Source organism: Rhinoraja longicauda, chromosome 23 (assembly GCF_053455715.1).
Source record: "Rhinoraja longicauda isolate Sanriku21f chromosome 23, sRhiLon1.1, whole genome shotgun sequence".
Taxonomy (NCBI): Eukaryota; Metazoa; Chordata; class Chondrichthyes; order Rajiformes; family Arhynchobatidae; genus Rhinoraja; species Rhinoraja longicauda.
The window spans coordinates 29,679,789-29,706,081 of record NC_135975.1 but is presented as its reverse complement, the minus strand read 5'-3'; the positions used below and the strand labels follow the sequence as shown (position 1 = coordinate 29,706,081).

General features: G+C 42.8%; 1 protein-coding gene across 19 annotated transcripts in view; it reads right to left on the bottom strand.

Annotated features, from left to right (window-relative positions):
• Nucleotides 1-26,293, bottom strand: part of plekha5 (pleckstrin homology domain containing, family A member 5) — a 243,235-nt gene that overhangs the window by 65,291 nt on the left and 151,651 nt on the right. For 17 of the 19 annotated variants that reach the window (XR_013548799.1, XM_078419948.1, XM_078419955.1 and 14 more), the window contains 5 exons: nt 22,764-22,868; nt 19,356-19,428; nt 8,783-8,883; nt 3,951-4,066; nt 80-577 (listed from right to left, as the gene is read on the bottom strand). Coding sequence is in view for 17 of the 19 variants with exons in the window: in XM_078419948.1 (XP_078276074.1) it covers nt 80-577; nt 3,951-4,066; nt 8,783-8,883; nt 19,356-19,428; nt 22,764-22,868 (893 nt within the window). In the remaining 2 variants the exon portion in view is untranslated. Of the gene's footprint in view, nt 1-79; nt 578-3,950; nt 4,067-8,058; nt 8,754-8,782; nt 8,884-19,355; nt 19,429-22,763; nt 22,869-26,293 lie in introns of those variants that run through there. The other 2 variants (XM_078419965.1, XR_013548800.1) reach the window with 2 other exon arrangements.

Here is a 26,293-nt window from a genome sequence, read left to right as displayed (position 1 = left end):
AATGTTCATTTGGATTATTTTATTAAATTATTTGAAGTTATAGAATCAAGCTTTTAAAAAAAAAAACAATCATCCATACCTTCTGACTTCTTCCTCTTGGTCCCTGCCTTTCTGCGTTCTCACCCACTGTTCCAACTGCAGCATTGAATTAGTCCTTTGGATTCCCCTTCCAGTGTCGTTTTGGCTAATCAGTCTCTCTCTTCCACTGGTCACGTTTTCTTCAGGGACACAGATGGGCCCAATCGGACTCTGCTCATTGGAACTATTAACTTGCAAAGGATTATACTGCTGAGATTGAACAGTGGTGGTATTTGATCCATCAGTTTCGGTTTTCGATTTTGCAGGATGCAATTTTATGCTATTGATCTTGGTCAAGGGCTTGTGCTGGTCCTGTCCTTCTGTCTCAAAACCATATTTGTCCGCACAAGTGAAGTTTGGATTGTCTATTGATTTAAGTCCCAAGTGAGGGTCTATATTTTGCTGGTTGTTCTGAAGTTCAGGCTTGACTAATATTTTGTGTTTTGCAACATGGTTAGTCTCCTGACGTGGTACAATTTCGATTGCAACTTTTTCTGTCCTGTGGGTGTTAGAGGGAGAGAGTAAAAGTGTGGTTATCATTGACATCAACCAGTAGTACCTGCAGCATCTCTAGTCTGCATCTTCTGCAGCCCAACAGTTTTCGAGTTGCAAGCGCCGCAGAGAAAATCATTCATTAACAGCGACGTTGAAGACGCAATTTTTTACAACACTAAAAAGTAATTAATCTTGAATTATAATCCATTGCAAAGTTTGACTGGAATTTCTGCAAATATATCTGCAAATTTCAGTTTGCCTGAGTTCACAATAACTACAAAACACAATTAGTTAAATTTCATACTCGTGTACAGAATTCAGCAAAATAACGCCCACAAGGCAATAATTCAACACTTATTGTTGAAGTGTTATACTCAGACTCAGTGCTTGCTAAAACCAATTAAATTTTACTCTAACAATGTGAAATCCTTTGGGCTTCTGTGTCTAGAACAAATTCTTCACCTCTTCCTGCCTCAAGAAGCCACATTTAAAAAAAGCTAATAATTAATGCTCTCGAAAACTGGGGCTCTGCAGACAGCAACAAAGCCCGAGAGGTTAACTAATACACATTTTGCAACATTAAATGAACCTTTCAACCACATTCATCAGGATAGTTATAACATGTGTTGTAAATGACCGAAGTTAATTAAATAAACATGTCAATAGACAATAGGTGCAGGAGTAGGCCATTCGGCCCTTCGAGCCAGCACCACCATTCAATGTGATCATGGCTGATCATTCTCAATCAGTACCCCGTTCCTGCCTTCTCCCCATACCCCCTGACTCCGCTATCCTTAAGACCTCTATCTAGCTCTCTCTTGAAAGCATTCAGAGAACTGGCCTCCACTGCCTTCTGAGGCAGACAATTCCACAGATTTACAACTCTCTGACTGAAAAAGTTTTTCTTCATCTCCGTTCTAAATGGCCTACCCCTTATTCTTAAACTGTGGCCCCTGGCTCTGGACTCCCCCAACATTGGGAACATGTTTCCTGCCTCTAACGTGTCCAACCCCTTAATAATCTTATATGTTTCAATAAGATCCCCTCTCATCCTTCTAAATTCCAGTGTATACAAGCCTAGCCCCTCCAGTCTTTCAACATATGACAGTCCCTCCATTCCGGGAATTAACCTAGTAAACGTACGCTGCACGCCCTCAATAGCAAGAATATCCTTCCTCAAATTTGGAGACCAAAACTGCACACAATACTCCAGGTGCGGTCTCACTAGGGCCCTGTACAACTGTAGAAGGACCTCTTTGCTCCTATACTCAACTACTCTTGTTATGAAGGCCAACATTCCATTGGCTTTCTTCACTGCCTGCTGTACCTGCATGCTTCCTTTCAGTGACTGATGCACTAGGACACCCAGATCTCGTTGTACGTCCCCTTTTCCTAACTTGACACCATTCAGATAATAATCTGCCTTCCTATGCTTACCACCAAAGCGGATAACCTCACACTTATCCACATTAAACTGCATCTGCCATGCATCCGCCCACTCACACAGCCTGTCCAAGTCACCCTGCAACCTCATAGCATCTTCCTCACAGTTCACACTGCCACCCAGCGTTGTGTCATCTGCAAATTTGCTAATGGTACTTTTAATCCCTTCATCCAAGTCATTAATGTATATTGTAAATAGCTGCGGTCCCAGCACCGAGCCTTGCGGTACCCCACTAGTCACTGCCTGCCATTCTGAAAGAGACCCATTTATCCCCACTCTTTGTCTTAATTGAATTAACCTCACATCCTTGGCCTTGAAGGTTGCTCTTGCAAAGAATAACTGCTCCGATCAATAATTTAGCTGCCTTAATTATTTGTGTCCTGCTCTCAAGAGGCAACTCAAGATGAGTGGAGAATCAGAATGTGCCACTCATGAATATACATATACACACCACACACACACTTAAACTGGAAATGGCGCACTGATTACAAGTGGATGCAACCATACAGAATGAGTTGCAACGTTATTATAACAGCTCAAGATTATTTGAAGTATCATAACATGAAAGGGTAATATTCCAGAGATTCCCTGCTCCAAAATTTGAGTGTCAGTCTGTTCATTTGTACAGGATGGTTTAAAATAAATTACTTTGGTTTCAGAGATCAACGGGATGTGGAGAAGGAGGCAAGAACAAACGAAGGGCCGTTTTTTGAGCTGTACTGTTCTGCGTTCTGTTCACTAATCCCTAAATATTTTAATATCTGACCATCCCTTTTATCAGTCTTAAAAATATTGAAAGAGCGAACTACCTTTGGGCGGACAATGCCAAAGATGCACTAGTTTCTGGGTGAAGAAGGTTCTGCACATCACCACCTCTCATTTTGGACTGTGACACTTGGTTCCTGATGTCCCAGCTGGGGAAACTTTTTCTTCTTCCTTGCGAAGCCTCATAAGAAATCTGCACATTCCAATTAGATCAGCTCTCATTCTTCTAAACTCTCAAAAGTATCGGTCCAATTAGCTCAATTTCTTCATCCCAGGAATCCATTAAGTCAAGGCACAAGGAACTGCAGATGATGGTTTACCAAAAAAAGATACAAAGTGCTGCAGTAACAGTGGGTCAGGCAGCACCTCTGGAGAACAAGGATGGGTGATGTTTCGGGAAAGATCCCCATCCAAAACATCACCTATCTACATTCTCTAGAGATGTTGTTTCACCCGCTGAGTTACTCCAGCACTTTGCATCTTTTTATCCTTTAGGTGAACCTTTATTGATCTCCCTCTTTCAAAAATCGAGGGTGCGCAATATTTTCGATCAGTTTTACTCGGTTTCTATATAATTGAAACATGGTATCTGTATTCATACAGTCAAAATGAGATTCCCAAACATACTCATTTGAACAATCACCTCTTGTCGCTGCGTGAACTTGTCCTCCACTCTAAAGCTATTAATTTGCTTTTCCCCCAATCTACATGTTAGATTGAAGTCTTTCATCATTATTTTGTTATTCTTGTTACATGCATCTCTAATTTTCTAATCTATACCATGTCCTAGATTACTTTTAGGGAGCCCCACCAACACACCCGTGCTATTTCTTAACTTCATCCAAACGGATTCTACTTCCCAAATTCCTGAGCCAATTTTTTTTTTCTGTGTTGCCTTTATCCTTTCTTTAATATTCTTTAACATGAGGGCTGCTCCTCTTCCTTTTCTGTTTTGCTGATCTTATCTCAAAGTTTTGAAAGATTCAATTTCTAATCTTTAAAGTCTTAATTCACCCAATATTGTTTAATCTGATTTGAAGGTTTTAAAAAATCTAATGGCACATAGTATTCATAACAAAATAGGTGAATAGGTGATTCTAAGGTTCCCATCTAAGACGCTGTAGGATGATGCTGGTGCCGTGAGGGTAAGGCACACGCAGCAATGTACCTCTTCACTGCATCAGACTGGACAAGTGCAGCTTCATTCATGGCCTTCATCCAGGATTCCATCTCCTTGGCCGTTTCCGTGTAGAAATAATAGGTCCGCATATTTGGATGAGCAGCCTGGTCAAAATGATAGTGGTTATTAAATTGTGCGATTCCTGCAAAAGAAAATAAAAGAAACTTAATGGTCAGATATCACAAAATTCATTTCACATGGTTAAAAAAAACAAATCCAATGTATTCGTGCGCTGAAACCAAGGATACTAGAGGAGCAAGATGAACCACTCCGTTGAAATCGCCTATACTGAAGTGTAGTACGCAAAGGAGCGTAACGTCCACCATTTTAGTAGGCAAAACCCGCCGTTCGTTATGCGTCTCGCAGTGTAATCAGTGTTTTAGTGGGAACAGTATTCGTGATGATACCATAAAAATGCAGAATATATCTCATCTATCAATTCACAGATTTTTGTTATTTTTCTTTTAAAATGTTTCTGCAAGTTTCTGACTACCAAAATGGCGCCGTGACATACTACGGTTTTTCGGGTCGAGTGGTCTATCTTGTTCCTCTGGTATCTTTGGTTGAAACAGCACCAGTGCAAAAATCTTAACAGGAACTGGATGTGATTCCCACTTGGGCACCTACTTCAAATCCTTTTGAGAACTACAGAGTAAATAAGATCAAGTTGCCCAGGGATCAACAGCCTTCCAACATCACCCCGCTTCCGAACCGCTGACGTCTATCCTGACACTGATCAGCCATGGTCTGATGGCCCAGTTCCTTGTTGAAGCCTTTGATAAGGTGCCAAACATGAGGTTTCCAAGGAAGATGAGAGCCCTAGGTATCAAAGGGCAGATACTAGCATGGATAGCAGGTTGGCAGGATGGAAGAATGGCAATGGAGGGGACTTTTTCTGTTTGACTGGCGGAGTTCCACAGGAGTAGGTGCTGGAGCCGCTCCTCTTCACTTTGTATATCGATGATTTGGACAAGGGGATTGAAGGTTTTGTGGCCAAGTTTGCAAATTATACGAAAATAGGTGGAAGGGCAGGTGGTGTAGAGAAAGCAGGGATTCTGCAGAAGGACTTGGACAGGTTGGGAGATTGGGCAAAGAAATGGCAGATGGAATATAGTGTAGCCATGTGTGGAATTATGCATTTTGGTCGTAGGAATAAAGATGTAGACTATTTTCTAAATGGGGAGAGAATCCAGAAATCGGAGGTGCAAAGGGACTTGGGAGTGCCGGCGCAGGATTCACAAAAGGTTAATCTGCAAGTCGAATCGGTAGTAAAGTAAGCAAACTCAATGCTAGCATTTATTTCAAGAGGGCTTGTATACAAAAATAGGGATGTAATGCTGAGGCTCCATAAGGTGCCGGGGAAGGCCACATTTGGAATATTGTGAACAATTTTGGGCAACATATCTGAGGAAGGATATGCTGACTCTGGAGAGGGTCCAGAGGAGGTTTACAAGAATGATCCCAGGAATGAGTAGGTTAACCTATGATGAGTTACTGGGCCTGTACTCGCGGCACTGGGCCTGTACTCGCTGGAGTTTAGAGGAATGTGGGGGACCTCATTGAAACATACAGAATGGTGAAAGGATTGGATAGAATGGATGTGGAGAGGATGTTTCCACTCGTGGGAGAGTCTAGAACTAGAGGTCATAGCCTCAGAATTAAAGGATGTTCTTTTCAGAAAGAGATGAGGAGAAATTTCTTTTGGAGGGTGGTGAATCTGTGGAATTCTTTGCCACAGAAAGCTGTGGAGGCCAAGTCAGTAGATATTTTTAAGCAGAGAATAGAGATAGATCAGCCATGATTGAATGGACTAGACTTGATGGGCCAAATGTCCTAAATCTACTATCACTCATGACCTTAAGACTCCTAGCCAACTCTCCCACCAACTGTTTAGCTGACGGATCTCTCCTACTTTCTTGATTTGCAGAGGCCCCTCCAACCAATCTCTGCCCAAAGCTCACCCATGAACAACCAACCTCGCAATCCTGTTTTTAATCCCCCAACTGATGATGATATCTCTTTTTGTATCAAAGCCAGTTCACCAAGCTTCTTTCCCATTCTCCAGTCATTCCACAGCCTGATCTTGTTTCCGTCGCTTACTTTTGATTGCCTTCTGACCAAGGTCTTGATATTTGGCTTACAGTCAGTGGTTGCTGACAAATCTCTACTTTGTCTATCTGCAGTAAAACTCCTGTTACACGGTGTCAGGTTAGTTGGAAATCCTGATGGATGTAATATGAGCTAGGGGCCCAGAGTGCAAGTGAGATTCAATGCCGGAGCTGGAGGCCTGGGCAAAACCGTGCATCTAGGGTCCGGACTGTGGGCTGGACGTGCAGTTGGGATGGGAATCGAGAATACCAGGCTCAGGAATGTTGGTTAGTTTGCAACCAAAGCCAGGGTCCAGAGTACTAATAGTCTGGAAAATCTGCTTGCTTGGCACAATCAAACTACGAAGAAGATGTGGATTTGGGGTTTTACTGTCGGATGTCTCTTCAAAGTTGATTGGGTGATCTCTTGGTTGGGGGGTATTTTCAAGAAGCATGTCACCTGTTAGGGGGTAGCATAATTCCTAGGCCCAGAAGTTCTATCAATCCAGTTCAATTCCCATTGCTATCTGTGTGGAGTTTGCACACTTACCCTGTGACTGCATGGATTTCTAGTGGAATGCCATAGCAATCCCATAAGAATCTAGAATTCTACAAATGGCAAAAAGCTGGAGTCTGGAACATAAACTATTCTGCTGGAGGAACTCAGCAGGTCAGGCAGCATCTGTCGTTTCTGAGGGAAATGGACAGTTAACATTGATGAGACTTCGTCTGGACTGGTGTTTCAATGGGTACACCAGTTTTCTCCTACACTTCAAAAGTTGTGGCCAGTGTAAACTCCCCTTAGTAAATGGGAGCTAGGATCACGGGGAATTTATTGGGAATATAGGGAGAATAAGATTGGGATTGGTGTAAGTGATGGTCAGTGTGAATTCAGTGGTTCTGCTTCCTTTTTCCATGACTACTTTGTCGTAAGGCCAGTGAGAAGATGCACCAGGATGAGGTATGAACACTGGCTGGACAAGTAATTCACGCTTAAATTTTTCAAACATCTCTTCAAAGTTGATTGGTTTGGGATATATTCATGGATATAGTCTTCTGTTCATATTTTATTGCATCCAGAGAAATTGTATAAGCTGTGTTGTGGAAGGCATAAACAATTCCTCTGGGGATCCATTAACGTCAGTCACTGGTCTACAGATATTTTTCATTCTTCAAGACTTGCTCAATCCTTGTTTCATTAATTTGAAGATCATACATCTCGTTTTCTATTCTGGTATGCATTTCAACATGTAAATTTGACCTTTTAATTCAATCTGAATAAGGACATATATTCTGGCAGTCACTATGGGCCTAGATGATGAGAAGCTTCTGCAATTTCCAATCTGAATTATAAAAGTAAAAAGGCAAAAAGGCTCATTATTCCTGTTCAAAGCAAGCATAAAAGTGTCTTCTTGTGAAGACAGGACATATTAGACTATGTACAGATACTGCATTTTCATAAATTCATAAGGCCTGGGAACAGAATTAGGCCATTCACCCCATTGAGTCTGTTCCGCCATTTGATCATGGCTGATCTGTTTATCCCTCTCAACTCCATTCTCCTGTCTTTGCCCTCATGACGTTTGACTTCCTAACTAATCAATTTCCGCTATTAAAATACTCAAATAACTTGGCCTCCAATGTTGTCTGTGACAATGAATTCCACATATTCATGACCCTCTGGCTGAAGAAATCCCTCCCTTGATTCCATTGTAAAGGTACGTCCTTTTATTATGAGGCTCTGCCCTCCGGTCCTAGACTCTCCCACTACTGGAAACATCCTCTCCGCATCCACTCTAACCAGGCCTTTCATTATCTGTGGTCTGCTTATGAATTAGGAATGAGCCAAGGTGCGACACTTAACTGCCTGGGAAGTTGCTTTTCCTTTAAAGAAGCATATTGCTCTACAAACATTTTACTCTAATGAGACCACAGAGCCAATCACTTTGCCAATGTGAGCCAGCGACTGAATCTGGGTTGTATTTGTAACAAATGTAAAACGCACTTACTTGGCCGTTTCAAGCGAATTTCCAATGGTCATGAAACATCCAGAGACCAGCAGTTGCTCAAAATCCAATTGTAAGATGAAAGTAAACAAAGATACATTATTGACTATTTATCCTATTGACAATAACAATAATGCTCTTGGGCATTACAACAGGTTATTCATGTTCACGCAGGAATATCATAGGACAGGAAAATGACAGGAATATAAAAAGCCATTTCATGCTGCGACTAAAACTACAACATTTGAAAATTTGACAAGGTCAAAAACCATAATGAAATTCAAAAGGAGACGATGCCAGACTTATTTTTCTGTACAGATGGATCAGATGATGCACCTTGGCTGACCTGGGACTCAGAGGTTCAGTGACCATCTGAGCTGTTAGAGATGTGTGGATTTTAAATTACACAAAAAAACCCAGATTTGGATTCATAATTAATCCACACATGTTAATTAGTGCAATGCATTAACACTGGCACATGTTTAAATATCACTCCATCTCTTCATTTTCAAACATGTCATAATTTCAAGCTGGATTGTAAATCTGCCCAAAACTCACTCTTGAACATTTAAAAGCAACAAAAAGATTTTAGGAACCATTTCTGAGCTGCAAATAGTCCTTCTTCCGAAAATACTTTCTCATGGTTTATTCAACCCAGCTATACCGATTTAACTTTTCTAAAACAGTTCAATGCACAAGAGACCATGAATGGAATGAAAACACTGACCTTAAATGCATATTTTCTATTTATACGATCTTCTGGCATAACTGGGGCTATCTTAAAACTAGGGAGAAGAATGCTTCCTAGAATGCCTTCTTCCTTTTCATCTGCCAGAAAAGAAGCAAAATTAACTCCTTTTGCACTCATGTAGTATTACAAACAACATCCAAACATCCTTCTCAAAGACATAATTAAGAAACTCTGGAAACCTCCATTTCAGGTAGATTCATTAAGCTGGACAGAAATTGGGAAATGGTGTGGGGTGGAAAGGAGGAGAAATTTAGGCAGACAATTCCAGGGCAGTGTACCCAGGTGGCCAATTTTTTTTTTTACAAACGAAGAATAAAAAGGAAGGTAGATGAACAAAAAGTTGGAGAAGAGTTCAGGGTAGGGAAGAGTTGCAGGAAATTAAAGTGACAGTGGGGAGTTTGGCTCAGATACTCGAGCACAAGGATGCGATAAATAAATTGGCCACAACACACATCAGTGAAGAGAGGATTGACATATGTAAAGGACCTCTCATGGGACAGGCAATAGCCGAGTATTGAATTACTGGATGCCTGGACTAAAAAAAAAGTGAAATAAAAAAATAAGAAATTGCTGATGCTGCAAATGTTAAATATAAACAAAAATATCTGGAACCATTCAGCAGATCAGGCAGCATCCATTTTCAACATTTTCTGTTCCAACAGAGCGACACAGTTTAAGTCAGCTGAAGGAGATAAATTCAATTAATTTAAGTTCCAGGAAATCAGCTGCTTCATTGAGGTCCTCTTTGTGGAAAGCAAATTCCCAGTTTAGAACCTGGTCTAGACAAAACATGATTCAGTTCCACTGTGTTGTTAATTCTCCAACATTTCTCTTGAAAGAACAAACCACTCAAATGCCACATGATCATAAAATCAGGCAGAATCCCCAACATTCAGCAATACATTGGATTTGAATATAACAAGCGTGGGTTTTCCCCAGGATCTCTGGTTTCCTCCCACACTCCAAAGATGCACAGGTTTGTAGGCAAATAGGCTTCATATAATTGTAATATGTCCCTAGTGTGTAGGATAGTGTTAGTACGTGGGGATCGCTGCTCGGCATGGACTCGGTGGGCCGAAGGGCCTGTTTCCACACTATATCTCTAAAAACCACAAAAAAAACCATATGCAAGCCCTGATAACAATAAATAGGACAAATGCAATCCAGGTAACTATTACCCTATCTATGTATTCACAATCATTAGCAAAGTGAGAAGGAAACAGAAAGATTTACAAAGACTTTTCGTCACTCATTTATGGATACAGCCAAGTTTCAGAACGATATGGATAGGTTCAGTGAATGATAGATCACATGATAGAAAGAACATCATGTGAAGAAACGTTAGATCTTCTGCTTTGCCAAAAGCAGAAACACAAAAACAAAAGCAGAGTATTTGTTGAATGGTTAAGGGTGGTTATATGTGTAGAGGATCATGAGGGGAATAGAGGGTGAATGTAGAGTGTCTTTTACCCAGACTAGGGGAATCAAGAACCAGAGGACAGAGGTTGAAGGTGAGAGGGGAAAGATTTAATTGGAACCCAAGGGGCAACTCTTTCCACACAGAGGATGTTGGGCACATGGAACGAGCTGCCAGAGGAGGTGGTTGAGGAAGGTATTATAACAACATTTAAATTACATTGGAATAGGTACATGGATAGGAAAGGTTTAGAGGGATGTGGGCCAAACACAGGCAAGTGGGAATATTGGTTATTAGGCATCTTGGTCGGCGTAGGCAAGTTGGGCTGAAGGGCCAGTTTCTGCTGCATGGCTCTATTGAAAGCTGTTCTTGCTCAAGATGGACCAAGTGTCCTCGTGCACACGTAAAAAAAGAGCTAATCTGCAGATAGAGTAAACAATTATGAAGGCAAATAGTGTGATCAGAAGTGATAGGACCAGAATTAAGCCATTTGGCCAATTTGGCTACTCCGCCATTCAATCATGGCTGATCTATCTCTCCCTCCTAAACCCATTCTCCTGCCTTCTCCCTATAACCCCTGACGCCCGTACTAATCAGGAATCTATCTATCTCTGCCTTAAAAATATCCATTGACTTGGCCTCCACAGCCTTCTGTGGCAAAGAATTCTACATATTCACCACCCTCTGACTGAAGAAATTCCTCCTCATCTTCTTAAAGGAATGTCCTTTAATTCTGAGCCTATGACCTCTAGTCCTAGAATCTCCCACTATAGGAAACATCCTCTGCACATCCACTCTATGCAAGTCTTTCACTGTTCGGCAAGTGTTAATGAGGTCCCCCCTCATCCTTCTAAACTCCAGCAAGTACAGGACCAGTGCCGTCAAACATACGTTAACACACTCATTCCAGGGATCATTCTTGTAAACCTCCCCTGGACCCTCTCCAGAGCCAGTACATCCTTCCTCGGAAATGGTGTCCAAAATTGCTCACAATACTATGATGGGGTTCCGACAATAATATTTCAGTAGAAAATACAAAAGCTTGAAAGCACGTACCAACAGATTGAAGAACAGCGCTTCTTCCTTTCTGCAATAAGAATACGGAACAGTCCTCCCATAAGCTAGTATGGAGTCTAGTTCTACTACCCTATCTCATTCCAGACATTGGACTTATTTCTCTGGAACTTTAATGCAACAATACTGTCACACCACATTCTGCACATTGGTATATTTTTCTTTGCATTATTTGCTGTACTTGAGTATGACTTGATTGTACTCTCGTACAGTACGATCTGACATAATTGCATAGCACGTAAATGAAAGCTTTTCACTGTACCTCGATACCTGTGACAGTAATAAACCAATACCACTGTGGGAGCACCTTCACGAGAAGGATTACAGTGGTTCACAAAGGCAGCTTACCATCACTTTCTGAAGGGCATTTAGGGGGTGGGCAATAAATTGTCTTGGTTCCAAAAATGAACCCTAAAAAAAAGATCTAATTCCTAATGTTAATATATATTTTCAATGAACAGCCTACACAAAACGATGCAATTTCCAAAAATAATTTATAAATCTATTTGCTAAGTATAATTTTTGTACAAGTTTGCGAGATCACACGCAAGCTAATAAATAAGGCTGTTTGTGTAAATATGACTTGGCCCGCCTGAAGGCTCGTCAGACGGCGTAATCGGGAGGGAGCTGGAAACGTCGGATGTGAGGAGCGTGGGCCAGTCGGTACGAGGGTGAACTGGAGTAATGCCTCCAGCACCTTAATGGCCGGCTGTAGGCTGTGCCCCAGGACACAAAGATGACTGGGCGAGGAGAGGGACGTCAGTTCACGGAAACTGTTCCAGAACATCAAGCGCGCGGCCCGACTGGACTGCGGATTTTGAATAATGGCGCCAAAAATAGCAGCACCCGCATGTGTAATACATGCAAAATGAATTTCACTGTGCAGTTGCATATGTGACAAATAAAGCACTATTGAACTATTATTTTCAAGCTTAAGATTATTTCAATGTGCAGGAAAATATATTTCCATACACAGACTCTTTTAACTTGGGTTCTGATCAGAATCCGGACCACAATGACGAAATAATCTGGATTTAATTGAAGGCGTTGAGTGGAGCACTGGCAATTGCTTCAAGTAAGTGAATGTCCATAGCAATGTGCATTTATAATTTATAGCTGACAATTTGGACCTGCAAACAAGCTTATCAATGCAGAATCAAGGATCAAGCATTATCATAAAATGCAGGTATGAGGAGCTGTTTGTCACAAATTAGCTCGCTGACATGAAAAACATCTGTCCAAATAAAACCTGTTACAGTCATTTCCCTTCCTTAATGTTACACTTTGAAAGACAAATGCCATTCCCAAGCAAATGCTTCTGGTGTGAAAACATCGAGGAATGCAACAGTTTAGCAGCTTGGCCACCTCCGCATGCACGTAAAACCAGAGCTGAGAAGCAAGAAGTGTGAAACTGTTTGTCAAAACTGAGCTTTGCCTGAAATTGCAAAATCAAGTCAGTTCATCTTATCTGTTCATCTTCAGCTAAGGATAAAATACACCTGTGAGATTTTGTCACCAATGTAACTTGGGATTTTTCAAGGAGAGATGTGATATTCATTAGAAGGAATATATGGCAATCTAAATTTGGCTTTAATAAACAAAGATACTTGGTAAGCAAAGATACTCGGCACAGTTGCACAGTAGGTCGAGCTGTTGCCTCCTGTGCCAAAGTCCGGGGTTCGATCCTGACCTCAGGTGCTGTCTGTGTAGAGTTTGCAAGGTCTCCCTGTGACTACGTGAACGGGTGTGAACGGGTGATCAATGGTTGGCGTGGAATCGGCAGGCCGAAAGGCCTTTTTCCTTGCGGTATCTCTAAACCAAACTCTAAACTAAATGCTGACATCAGGAGTTTCTAACATACAATACATATAAAAATCAACTTTTCCAGCTATTCTTTGTTGATATCCATTAAATGAATGACCTGAAAGCGTAGTTGATGAATACCAACAGAAACATAATCCATCGCAAATCAAAAGCTCTTGTGACAAATCAATCGAATCATCCCATATAGCAACTTTTCCCTCCAACTCAGCGCCAAAATACAAAAACACTAAAACATAAAGCAGAGCTAAATGTGAGCTAAATATATTTGATGGCCACACAAACTTTGATTTAAATAATATCTTAGAATTAATTATAGTCTGCTGTGGTATATGAAATTGTTGTCATGACACCAGTATATCAATAATGTAATTTGATCAATTGCTAGACCTGTTTAGAAAACATTAATCTTGAGCAATGGAAATCTCTATAACAACTCGCAATCATGGTCAAGGCATGCAGGGCATACATATGAGCGCACATTGGTGGTTTATTAAGGTTGACTTTGAATTCAGCTTGCAAAGGAGGCTACATTTGAAAACCCATGACCACATTTCAGACTCAAACTAGGGAGGAAGTAATCAAAACCATACAGGGATTTCAATAAAGGATTCTGGATGCTCAGCCTCAGTTTACCAATTAAGTCATAATACAGGCACAAAATACTGCAATGCTGCAAACTGCAGCAAAAAAAGGAGAGCTGCTGGAGGAACGCAGCGGGTCAGGCAACGCCTTTGGAGGGAAATAGACAGTCGACGTTTTGGGTCGTGATCGTTCATCTGGACTGAAAGAGTCGAAGTCAAATAGTCAACATAAATGGATAAGGGGGGTGGTGGGAGGGGGGATTTTCCCAGATCTCCCAGTTACTTGCCATTTTAATTTCCCGTCCGATTCCCACATCGACCTATCTGCCCTCAGCCTCCTTCACTGCCAGGGTGAAGCCAATGCAAGCTCGAGCACCTCATTTCCATCGGGGTAGCAACTACAGCACGAAATGGGATTCTCCAATTCAAGTAACCCGCCCTCTACCCTTTCTCTCGCTTCCTCTCCATCCTGGCCCAGTCACAAATACCCTTACCTTACCCCTCAGTTCCCTATCACCCTGTTTCTTTTCCCCCACTCCCCCCCAAACTCTATCCACTACATCACATTCCTCCCCCCCCTTCTGCTTACTTCTCCCTGAAGCAATGAAAAACACTTTAATGTTTGGTACTGACAGGGCTTTCTCCATCGCTGCTCCCACCCTCTGGAACTCACTACCCCAAACCGTCAGAGACTCCTCCTCACTCACCACATTCAAAACATCACTGAAGTCTCACCTGTTCAGCACTGCCTTCAACCACTGACCGTCACCTCACCTTCTGTCTCCTTTTTCTGTTCGTTTACTTATTTATCTATTTATTTTCTTCTCTATGTTCTAGTAATCCCTGTAAAGCGTCTTTGAGTGTTTGAAAAGCGCTATATAAATGTAATGCATTATTATTATTATTATTATCTTTCTGTTCCTCGTGTAAACTTTAACGTGCAAATCGCAAACAAAATTAAATACCTATCTTTATTTCTTACTTTCTCAAAAGAGGATGTTATAGAGGTTTACCAAGAGAATATATTCTTTTGAATCAGCCTAATCCAGTGCTTCTTAAACTATTTCACTGACATTCACCCTTGAGTCTTTATCACAAAATTTCATTCACCCTCGCCTAAATTTTCTTATGTTTTTTTTTGGTAATTTTTGTCTTATTCTCCCTTGTATATAATTATATATATATTATAACTCATTCACCCTTCATTCACCCCTCTAGTTTCATTCATGCCAAAATAATTCCATTCACCCTTGGGTGAACCATTCACCAGTTTAAGAAGCACTGGCTTAATCAAAGTCACATTGAAGATGTATTTAAACATTTTGAATAATTGATGTTTTAATTTACCCGTACGATCTCCTAATTTAGCGCAACCGTTAAAATATCCAGAATAAAACATTCACTGTATGAAACTGCATGTGAACTTTAATGTGACCTTGGAATGTGCACCCTGCAAGCAGATTTTAAAAAAGGAATTGAATTGACCATTGAAAAGGAACAAATTCCATTGCACTGAGAAAGGACGGGGAGGTTGATAATTCTTCCATAACACCGCGAGGGACACAATCAACCTCTTTTTATTGTTGTAATTCTATGAAGTTCTACGTCTAACATATTTAATATGTTTAGTTTAGTTTAGAGATACAGTGCGGAAACAGACTATTCGGCCCACCGAGTCCATGCTGACCAACGATCCCTATACACTAGCACCATCTTACACATAACTAATCTATATATGGGGGGGGTGGGGGAGGAGAGAGTGGGGGAAAGGGGGTGATGGTGCACTCATCCTTGCCTTCCGTCCCTTCAACCCACGGCGTCCTCGAGTCCCCACTGCCGCCCGGGCCCACCGCCCCACACCGTCACCATACACAAGCACCAGCGGGCAGCTCGGGCTGGGCCACAGATGCAGGCGCTCCCTCCTCCTCCCTACACGCTGGGTAAGTGGCTTTCGCCGCCATCGGGTCCAAGGAGGTGAGTGGCGTGGGGGCCGAGTGGGTGGAGGGGAGGGTGGGGGTAGGAGGGGAGTGAGGGTGGACGGAGGAGAGAGTGGACGAGGAGGGGGTGGGGTGAGGAGAGAGTGGGGTTGGGGGGGGAGGAGAGTGGGTGGAGAGCGGGGTTGGGGGGGAGGAGAGTGGGTGGAGAGCGGGGATGGGGGAGAGTGAAGGGGGTGGGGGGAGAGTGGTGGTGGGAGGGGAGGGGGTCCCGGGAGAGTGGGGGTGGGGGGAGGAGGGGTGGGGGGAGGAGGGGTGGGGTGAAGGGGGACAGAGGGGGTGGGGGGGAGGGGAGGGGGGTTGGGGGAAGAGAGAGTGGGGGTGGGGAGGGGAGGGGGGCAGGGGAGAGTGGGGGTGGGGAAGTGGGGAGAGTGGGTGGGGAGGAGTGGGGGTGGGGGGGAAGGGGGTGGGGGGAAACGGAGGTGGGGGAGAGTGAGAGTGGGGGAGGAGAGTGAGAGTGGGGGAGGAGTGAGAGAGTGGGGGGGAGGGGGAGGATGTGGGGAGGAGAGAGTGGGGGGAGGAGAGAGTGGGGGGGAGGAGAGAGTGGGGGGGGGAAGAGTGGGGGGGAGGAGAGAGTGGGGGGGAGGAGATAATGGGGGGAGGAGAGAGTGGGGGGGAGGGGGAGAGTGGGGGTGAGGAGGAGGGAAGTGTAGGGGTTGGGGAAAGTGGGGGTGGGGGGGAGAGTGTGGTGCGGGCAGGGAGAGTGGGGTGGGGGGAGGGGAGGGAGGTGGGGGCGAGTGGGTGTGACGGGAGGGGAGGGTGGAATGGGGGTGGAGGAAGGGCTGGGTGAGTGGAGGTGTGGGCGGGGAGGGGCAAGTGGGGGTGGGTAGAGGGGATGGAGTAGGTCAGTGGGGGTAGGAGGGGGGGATCAGGGGGATTGGGTGGGGGGGGTTAAGGGTGCTACAGCAATACAGGAGAGGCTCACTCAGTGACACCCTCTCCCCTGTTCCCCCTCTACGCGGAATGGGCCCAACGGGTCCACTTGGTCTAGTTATATATAAAACTGGAGAAGAAAGCCAAGGGCTGCAATAGCAGTATCGCAGTAAGAAGTCCTCATTTTCAATGCTAAAACAATTATGGCCTTATTATTGATGATCATTTTATCACTATTTGGGTGGCAGTGGCAGAACTAGGGACAATTTACAGAAGCCAATTTAACCTACAAACCTGTACATCTTTGGAGTGCAGGAGGAAACCAGAGCATGCGGTCACACGGAGAACATATAAACTCTGTTGTCAGGATCGAACCCAAGTCGCTGGCGCTGTAAGGCAGCAACTCTACCACTGGGCCACCGTGCCGCCCTGAATATCTACAGCCTTTTATGCTAATCTTTTATTTTATAGACACAAGAACCTGCGGATGCTGGAGTAAAAGTGCTGGAGTATCTCAACGGCTCAAGTAGCTTTCTCTGTTTTTTGCTTTTATTTTATACTTGTAGTAGCTTAACCATGCAATTACTACTCTTCCGGTATTAGGAAAAGCTAAAATTAAAATCATTGCTGGCCTCACTCTCACCATACAAGTTATCTGCATGCCCACTGTTCATTGATTAGTTAATTTCAGAAATCCACTCCTTTAAATTGACAATAGACAATAGGTGCAGGAGTAGGCCATTCGGCCCTTCGAGCCAGCACCGCCATTCACCCTGATCATGGCTGATCATGCACAGTCAGTACCCCGTTCCTGCCTTCTCCCCATATCCCCTGACTCCACTATCATTAAGAGCTCTATCTAACTCTCTCTTGAATGCATCCAGTGAATTGGCCTCCACTGCCTTCTGAGACAGAGAATTCCACAGATTTACAACTCTCTGACTGAAAAAGTTTTTCCTCATCTCCATTCTAAATGGCCTACCCCTTATTCTTAAACTGTGGCCCCTGGATCGGGACTCCCCCAACATCGGGAACATGTTTCCTGCCTCTAGTGTGTCCAATCTCTTGATGATCTTATATGTTTCAATAAGATCCCCTCTCATCCTTCTAAATTCCAGAGTACACAAGCCCAGTCGCTCAAGTCTTTCAACGTACGACAGTCCCGCCATCCGGGAATTAACCTCATGAACCTACACTGCACTCCTTCAATAGCAAGAATGTCCTTCCTTAAGTTTGGAAACCAAAACTGCTCACAATACTCCAGGTGTGGTCTCACTCGGGCCCTGTACAACTGCAGAAGGACCTCTTTGCTCCGATACTCAACTCCCCTTGTTATGAAGGAAAACATTCCAAATGAGTTGTGAATGAGCAATTTAACTGAAAAGTACTGGGATTTTTTGTAATGCTTTGACGTCTTTGCAAGATCGTACTGTACTTCAAAACCAATCTGGTACTTTCAATTAATGTGAATAAATCTGACAGTTTGACAACGTTCCACAAGTGATAAATCAATCAAATGGTCAATAAATGATAGATAAATAACAGAGTCATAGAGTGATACAGTGTGGAAACAGGCCCATCAGCCCAACTTGTCCACACCGCCCAGCTACATTAGTCTCACTTAGTCCATATCCCTCCAAACCTGTCCTGCCATATACCTGCCCAACTGTTTCTTAAACATTGAGATAGCCCCAGCCTCAACAACCTCCTCTGGCAGCTTGTTCCATATACCCACCACTCTTTGTATGAAAAGGTTACCCTTCAGATTCCGATTAAATCTTTTACCCTTCACCTTAAACCTATGTCCTCTGGTCCTCGATTCACCTACTCTGAGCATCTACCCGATCTAGTCCTCTCATGATTTTATACACAATGTGATAACTAATTATCAATAAAACTGGAGAAGGAAGCCAGGGCTGCAATCGCAGTATCTTAGTAAGAAGTCTTCATTTTCAATGCTAAAATTATTATGGCCTTATAATTGGTGATCATTTTATCACTATTTGGGTGGCACAGCGGCAGAACTGCACCAGAGACCCGGGATCGATCCTGACTACAGTTGCTGTCTGTGCGGAGTTTGCATGCTTTCTCTGTTGACCATGTGCATTTTGTCCGGGTGCTCCAGTTTTCTCCCACAGTCCAAAGATGTGCAGGTTTGTAAGTTAATTGGCTTCTGTAATTGCCCCCGAGTATATAGTATGGATGGTGGGATTGCATGGAATTAGTGTGAATCAATACTCGGCGTGGACTTGGTGGGCCACAGGGCCTGTTTCTGCGCTTGTGTCTCTGAACTAAACTATTAAAAATGGTTTAATTGTAGTGCATGATGAGTGCATCTGTAGAGACAGGAACAACACTAAAGTCATCTTTGGTTCAGAATTTTTAGAAATCAAACAATTTGCATTCTTAGTGAAAATCTGTTCTTGGGAAAGTACTCAATCACTCAATCTGCCCAAACATCTTAACAGCACCAACTTATCATATTAACAACCCACAATACAACAAATTACTCATGTTCCACCCAGAAAAAAAACTTGAGATGGAGAGGGAGGGGAGGGAATTGCTTCGAACTTCTGAGAGAGGTGTTATACTGATGAAAAATCTTTTTTGTGCACAAATTCCCTGAGTAAGTTAATTGCTACAAACATCTGCAAAACTGAAGACATATCACATTATGAATAAAACTCTTTTTCTAAATGTGTTTCTTTTATAAAATGTTTTTCCACGAAAATAGGTTACTGCATTAAATAAAATGGCCTGTATCATCATTTTCCGTCATGTCTTACCTCTATAATAGAACAGGCAGAGATCGGCAAGTACGAACCAACGTTTCTTCCAAAGTTTCATACCAGTGCTGTCCTACAAAACAATCAGAGATAATATGTGCGCGGGCTATGGTGAATAACAACAGAACACAATAAAAAGCAATGAAGATAAACATGGAGAAAACACCATCATTCTTTTCAAAGTTAGGATTACAGGAATTGAAGCACTATCGAATTAAAACATGATACAAAAATATCATTAATTTTTCAATTCAGTGTCTTTTGCCAGAACCGTTTCGACTTCTCTCTTGAGATATTGCCTGCCCTGCTAAGTATTCTCAGCACACTCCATTTTAATTAGAAATGCATCACCAGGGATCTGGAACATTTCTGGAATATGTATCTTTATATGCCGAAGGTGAGTGGATGATGCATTTGGTGGCAGAATCTCAAGGAGGCGACAGAGATTATCCACTGGGGAGTTTGGACAATCTTGGATTGTTTTCTCTGGAGCGTCGGAGGCTGAGGGGAGACCCGATTCTAGTATATGAAAGTGTAGAAGTAAATAAAATTATGAGAGGAATAGATAAAGGTAGAAGTTCAGAACCTTTCTCCTTGGCGGAAATGTTAAAGATTGGAGGGCATAGCTTTAAGGTGAGAGGGGCAATGTTTATAGGATATGTATGGGGCAGAACTTTTTCTACACAAAGAGTGGTGGGTGCCTGGATCACGCTGCCAGGGGCTGTGGTGGAAGCAGAGATGATAGTGGTGTTTAAGCGACTTTGATGTAGGCACATGCAAATGTAGGGAATGATGGTATATGGATCATGTGCGGTGAGATTAGTTTAGCCACATTAATAATAATAATAATAATAATCCATTTATTTTATATAGCGCCTTATCGCATGCTCAAAGCGCTTTACAAAAACAATTAACATAGAAACAAACAGACAAACTATCCTGACGGAAAAGCGGCGAATACACAACGCCAGCGTCCTCTCACGTCAGGGTCCGGCAGTAGACATTAAAAAGCACAAGACACACAGATATAATTTTTTACACAAAACAGCCATCACAGTGATTGCTCTAGGCACACCCTCACTGTGATGGAAGGCAAAGTCTTATCTCCTCCTCATTCTTCTCCCGTGGTGCCAACTTTTTGAAGCCCCCACCGGGCGATGGAAAGTCCCAGGGCCGAGCCGAGCAGGCCGATGAAAGTCCTGAGCCCCCACCGGGCGATGGAAAGTCCCAGGGCCGAGCCGAGCAGGCCGATGAAAGTCCTGAGCTCCCACTGGGCGATGGAAAGTCCCAGGGCCGAGCCGAGCAGGCCGATGAACGTCCTGAGCCCCCACCGGGCGATGGAAAGTGCTGCGGCCGGGCCACGCAGGGTGATGAAGGGCCTGCGAGCGGGTCGATCGTACCTCGCGCTTCGGGGCGGTCGAAGCTGCTACGGCTGGAGCTCCCAAAAACCGGTCGCCAGCCAGGGACCTGCGAGCTCCCGATGTTGCGGTCTGCAGGGCCCACGGCCGAAGCCTCCGAGATGGTAAGTCCAGGCCCTGCGACCGGAGTCTTCAAGGTCGATCCCAGCTGGAGGCCGCCGACTCCACGATGTTAGGCCGTAGCGCGAACGGAGATACGACACGGTAAAGGTCGCATCTCCGTTGAGGAGGAGATTTGAAAAAAGGTTTCCCCCAACCCCCCCCACCACCCCCCCACATACACAGAGTTAAAAATAAAACAAAACGTACATTTAACAACGACAATGACAAAAAAACAACAACAAAAACAGAGAGACTGCCGGTGAGCCGCAGCTGCAGAACACAGCCACGCAGCACATTATGCTCGGCATGGACATCGTGGGCCGAAGAGCCTGTTCCTGTGCTGTACTATTTTAGTCTTTATGCTCTTAGTACTGAATGTGAAGGCTACAAGTTGGATGAGAACAAAGGGAAGCCTTTTGCACTCCTGGAAGGCGGTGGAGGATGGTTGAAGGCAGAAGTGCAGGAAATGAAAGGGACAACATTAATGATTCTTTCAACGACAATGGAAGGGAATCCTTCGTTGAGGTAACAGACAATATTAGAAGCACTGCAGGGAAGATAGCGTGTAGCAGCAACAATGAACCTGGGACAAAAAAAAAAAAAGTTCTCACAACTGGTGCAAGAAAATCCCCCAAAAAAGGTTTGTGTTTAATTATGTTAAGCAGCGGTTAGTGAGAACGTGGAATGCAACACCAGGATGGGAAGGTAACAAATAAATAGAAATAAAATGCAGAAAAGATTCAGCAAGTTAGGAAACACCTGCGCAAGAGAAATAAAATTAAGAGTTTAAGACAATAACTTTCATTGGTTATGTTTCTCTCCATAGATGCTGCCCAACTTAAGAGTTTTTCCAGTGTTTTCTGTTGTTTCAGATTTCCAGCTTTGGCAGTAATTCTGCCTGAGTATTGCATAACCATCACTTCATTAAACCAGGGAGATAGATACTTATTTAGCACAGAAAGTAGTGGAGCTACAGAATGGAAAGGGATGTGTTTTCCTGACTTTTGCTTAGCCTGGCAAAAATATTTTTCTGTAGCCCTCTGCATTCCCATCTCCCATTGCGGAGGGCTTTAAGCACGCTGGTACAAAATCAACCAAAGGAGAGGCAACTTTAATAGGCAAGGTCGGAGGCAGGATCCCACCCTGTAGGGTGACAGAGGTATCACATTTAAACTGCTGGGGAATGCTGTGATAACATTTATAATGTTACAAAGACAGAGATTTTGCGGTTGTTAAAATTGGTGTTAAATCTGGTAATCTATCATTTTGAACCAATGTTACTTAAACAGGGCAAAAGGGGCTAGCTTAGATGGGGTATCTTGTCAGCATGTGCCGAAGGTCCAGTTTCCACACTGTATGACTCTGTAGCTGGACAATGGATGGCTGGAAATAGTCTAGAAGCTGTCCGCAACTAGACAAAATGAGTTGGAAGGTCGTATCTCATAGAACATTTACTGTGGATTTTAGGTAACTTTGGTTCAATTTGCCTCCAAGAACAATGTATGTGACTTTTTCAGATCCCACTTCTGGAAATAACTGTTTTCTACAAGCAAATACCTGGAAATTTGAACTAAAAATAGAAAACGCTAAGAATACGTAGCAGGTCGGCAGCATCTATGAAGAAAGAAACTGCATTAATGTTCTAGTTTGATGACTATTCATTGGTTTATTAACACAAATTGCAAATATATATTTGAAGTTTAAATCTCAAAAGCATTGAGAATGAAATGATAGAAACTGCTTCCATTAGTTATATTTTGGACTGCTGCTTCAGCATTTAAGAAAAATGCTGACGTTCCATCACAATTACAAAACATCACATAGCATTTAAATTAACACAATGCTTCAATGGATCCCTCCCCAATGTCCATTGTATATTTAGCTGTACCTGCTTGTAGAGCCAGCCATGCTTCATGACTGGAGCATTTGTATTTCTCTTAATAGAATTCGACCTTTTCCCAAAGTTGTGAATTTTCTTTGAAGATCTTGCAGACTGAAAAAATATTGCAAAATATACGAAATTAACAACAAAAAAAACATTTAAGTGGGTGTGTCAAATAAAACATGCAACAGAAAATTGGAAATATAAAACTTAGACACTTTGGTGGCTGATAGTTGAAAAAAACCTAAATGTAGCCATATATTCTCTGTTTACTTCAGTTGAACTGTTGGAATACCCAATTAATTGGAACGCATTGCGGCAATCTGCAGCTCAGACAGCTTCATATTGGAAATGAGAATGTCCTCATTCCAGATTATTAAATGCATCTCTGCACAGATTTCACAGAGCATCACACATTTCTGACAAGAATACTTCTCAAAAGGGTATCTTTGGTCAAATTGCTTACATTTGAAACATTTGAAAATGAGATCCAGCTCTCATTTTGTATGTCTTTAAGTGGAGCATTTCTTTCCAAATCATGGAACCAGAGGGCTGGATCTCAGTGGCTGCTGCTGGCAGGTCTAAACGGAAGACTTGACATAGCAGTCTGCTCTGCTGGGCTCCAGAACCATGCCTTGATAATATGCCCAAGCATTATGCTGGGGTAATTGCCTCTCAGAATCTGCATCAGTGAAATCTGCCACAGTTTCAGATGCACTGTGAACATCAGAAGGGATTGCATGGTACTTTATGAGGTGAAATCAGCATTTTAATCTAATGTTTTAAATTATTATGTGCGTTTAGGTGTTTTTAACTAACTTTAGTTTAAAATGTATTAATAATTTTTGGCGGAAATATTTGTTTCAATTTTAATTTACAGGATGACCATATTATCAGCTGGACTGACACTTATTGTCCATCACTAATTGGCCTGAAGAAGGTGGTTGCGTGCCAACTCCCTGGCTCGCTGCAGTCTGTCTAGTGAAGGAACCTCCATGCTGTTTCTAGGCAGGAAAATCTCAGGATTCAAACCCAGTGACGGAGAAGGAACATTTCCAAGTCATGAGTGTGCATCCTTTGACATTCCTCACAGTAGAGGTCCCAGGTTCTGGGAACATGGGAGTAGCTGTATTTCTGTATCTGGGGCATGCTGCAAACAGGTACCCAACATCATCAAAGACCCACACCACCCTGGCTGCACTCTCCTTTCACTCTTACCATTGGGAAGAAGCTACAGGAGTCTGAAAACTGACCACCAGGTTCAGGAATAGCGACCCCCCTCCCCGAGAACCAACAGGCTCTTGAACACATCATAACACTAACCTCAAATATGAACTTTTATGGACTGTCTTTAGTTACACTAAGGACTTGGGATTTTTTGGCACTAATATTGTGGCCATTAATTTAATGATTTTTTTAATTATTTATTATCTGTGTGTATTGCATGTACAGGTTCGTTCTGCTGCTGCAAGTCAGAGTTTCAAAGTTCCATTGTCGGTATATGTGACAATTATACACGCTTGACTAATACTCTCTTGCCCTGACTACACATTGGTAATTTAGAATGTGATTTAGATGCAAGTCAAACGGGACACTTTGGCCTAGGTAGAATGCAGCTAAGTGTGTGCTGTGGGAGCTGCAGTGTCATCCAGCCAAATGGATAGTATTTCATAATTCTCCTGACTTGTGCCTTGTCGAAAGTGGAAACATTTCGGTGGCGAATGACATACTGTAGGTGTCCCTGTCACTGACTTGCTCTGTAGCAAAAATCTAATTGCTGGTCAATGATGATGCCGAGTGGGATGACAAGGAAAGATAATAACACCACGCAAGATAGTTGGACTCCCCCTCACTCCCTGACACATGTGTGCCACCAAATGTTACTGTCAACTTATCAGCTCCTGCAAGATTGCTGATGAGCTCTTTTTGCCTGCAACACAACCTGCTTCAGTTTTCTGAGGAGATATGAGTGAAATGATTCATTCAGAAATTGCCAGTAAACTGCTCCAATTCCGATATTGTGATGGAGCGAAGGTTATTGATGCAGCAGCTGATGATGGCTGCATTAATGACACTGCCCTGAGGACCTCCTGTAATGATGCCTTATGACTGAGATGATTGATCTTCAGCAAGGCAGAAGAGTCTCCTTTGTGCAAGTTATAACACCAGGCTGTGGTGGGCATTCATGTCGGAAGGAACTGCAGATGCTGGTTTATACTGAAGATGGACACAAAGTGCTGGAGTAACTCAACGGGTCAGGCAGCATCCCTGGAGAAAAAGATGGGTGATGTTTCGGGTCAGAACCCTTCTTCAGACTCTATCTGTGTCTATCTGTGGTGAACATTCCCCTGGTTACCCGTGACTTCAGTTTTTACCAGGGGTCCTTGCTGCCTCACTCTGTCTGATGCTGCCTTCATATCAAGGAAATCTATTCTCATTTTGGCTCTGATATTTATTTCTTCCATGTTTGAATCAAACTTGCAATGTTTCTTTGAGGGAAGTATGCTGGGTAAAATAAAAAAATAAGAGGTAGTGAGCAGGGACAGGTACTGCTTGATGGGACTGCCAATGTCACCTACCATCACATTACTCATTAGGTGGCAATGGGCCAGATTGGAACTGTCCTGCTTTTTCATAGACAGGTAATGCCTGAACAATGTTCCACAATGAAGGGTGGAGGCTAATATTGTCACAGTACTGGAACAGCTTGATGAGAGCTGTGGCTGATTTCTGGAAAAAGATTCTGCAGCACCACAGCCGGAATATTGCCTAGGGCATTGCCCTCAGTGTATTTAGTGGTCTCGGCCACTTCTTTGCATCATGGTGTGAGTCAAATTGACTTCGGTGATGGTGGGAATGTCAGAGGCACGTCATTAAGATAACCAAGTTCAATATTTGACATTGCACGAAAATATCCGAACAGTGTCAGACTTTGCTGAACACCAATACTTCATTTTGCTTTTCAATTTACAGTTCAGTTTCCTGTCAAGTGAACTGACACACAAAAAAGGAACATCAATACAATTCTATTATTGCATTAAACATAATTGAATTATTTAAAAGATCAAATTATTGTTGACAGAACTACAGTTACTGAATTTAACTACATCACTGAAAGAGGAAAATTGATAGCTGCAACATGTTTATTACAATTTTCCATTATCATTTGCGGATATGCAATGCAAGAGTCAAATATCTGACGAGAAACTTCAATTAAAAGGTAGATTAGTGATTTGGTATTGTTCTCAAATCTCCGTTTTCATTTTTAGGATAACATTGTCTTATTAATGTTTGATTTATAAATTCGCTGTGAACTAAAATGATTATAAGTTAATAGGCGTTTTGTTGAATTGTTAGGAAATTAATTATGAGGAAAATGTGGTACAGATAGCATTGTACCATTGTTCAAAAAGGGAGGGGGTAAACCAATTAATTACACAACAGTGAGCCTTACTGCTACTGTGAACAAATGACAAAAATCCATTCTGAATGAAAGGATTCAATTAGAGAGAGACCCAAATGTATCAAGGGTAGTC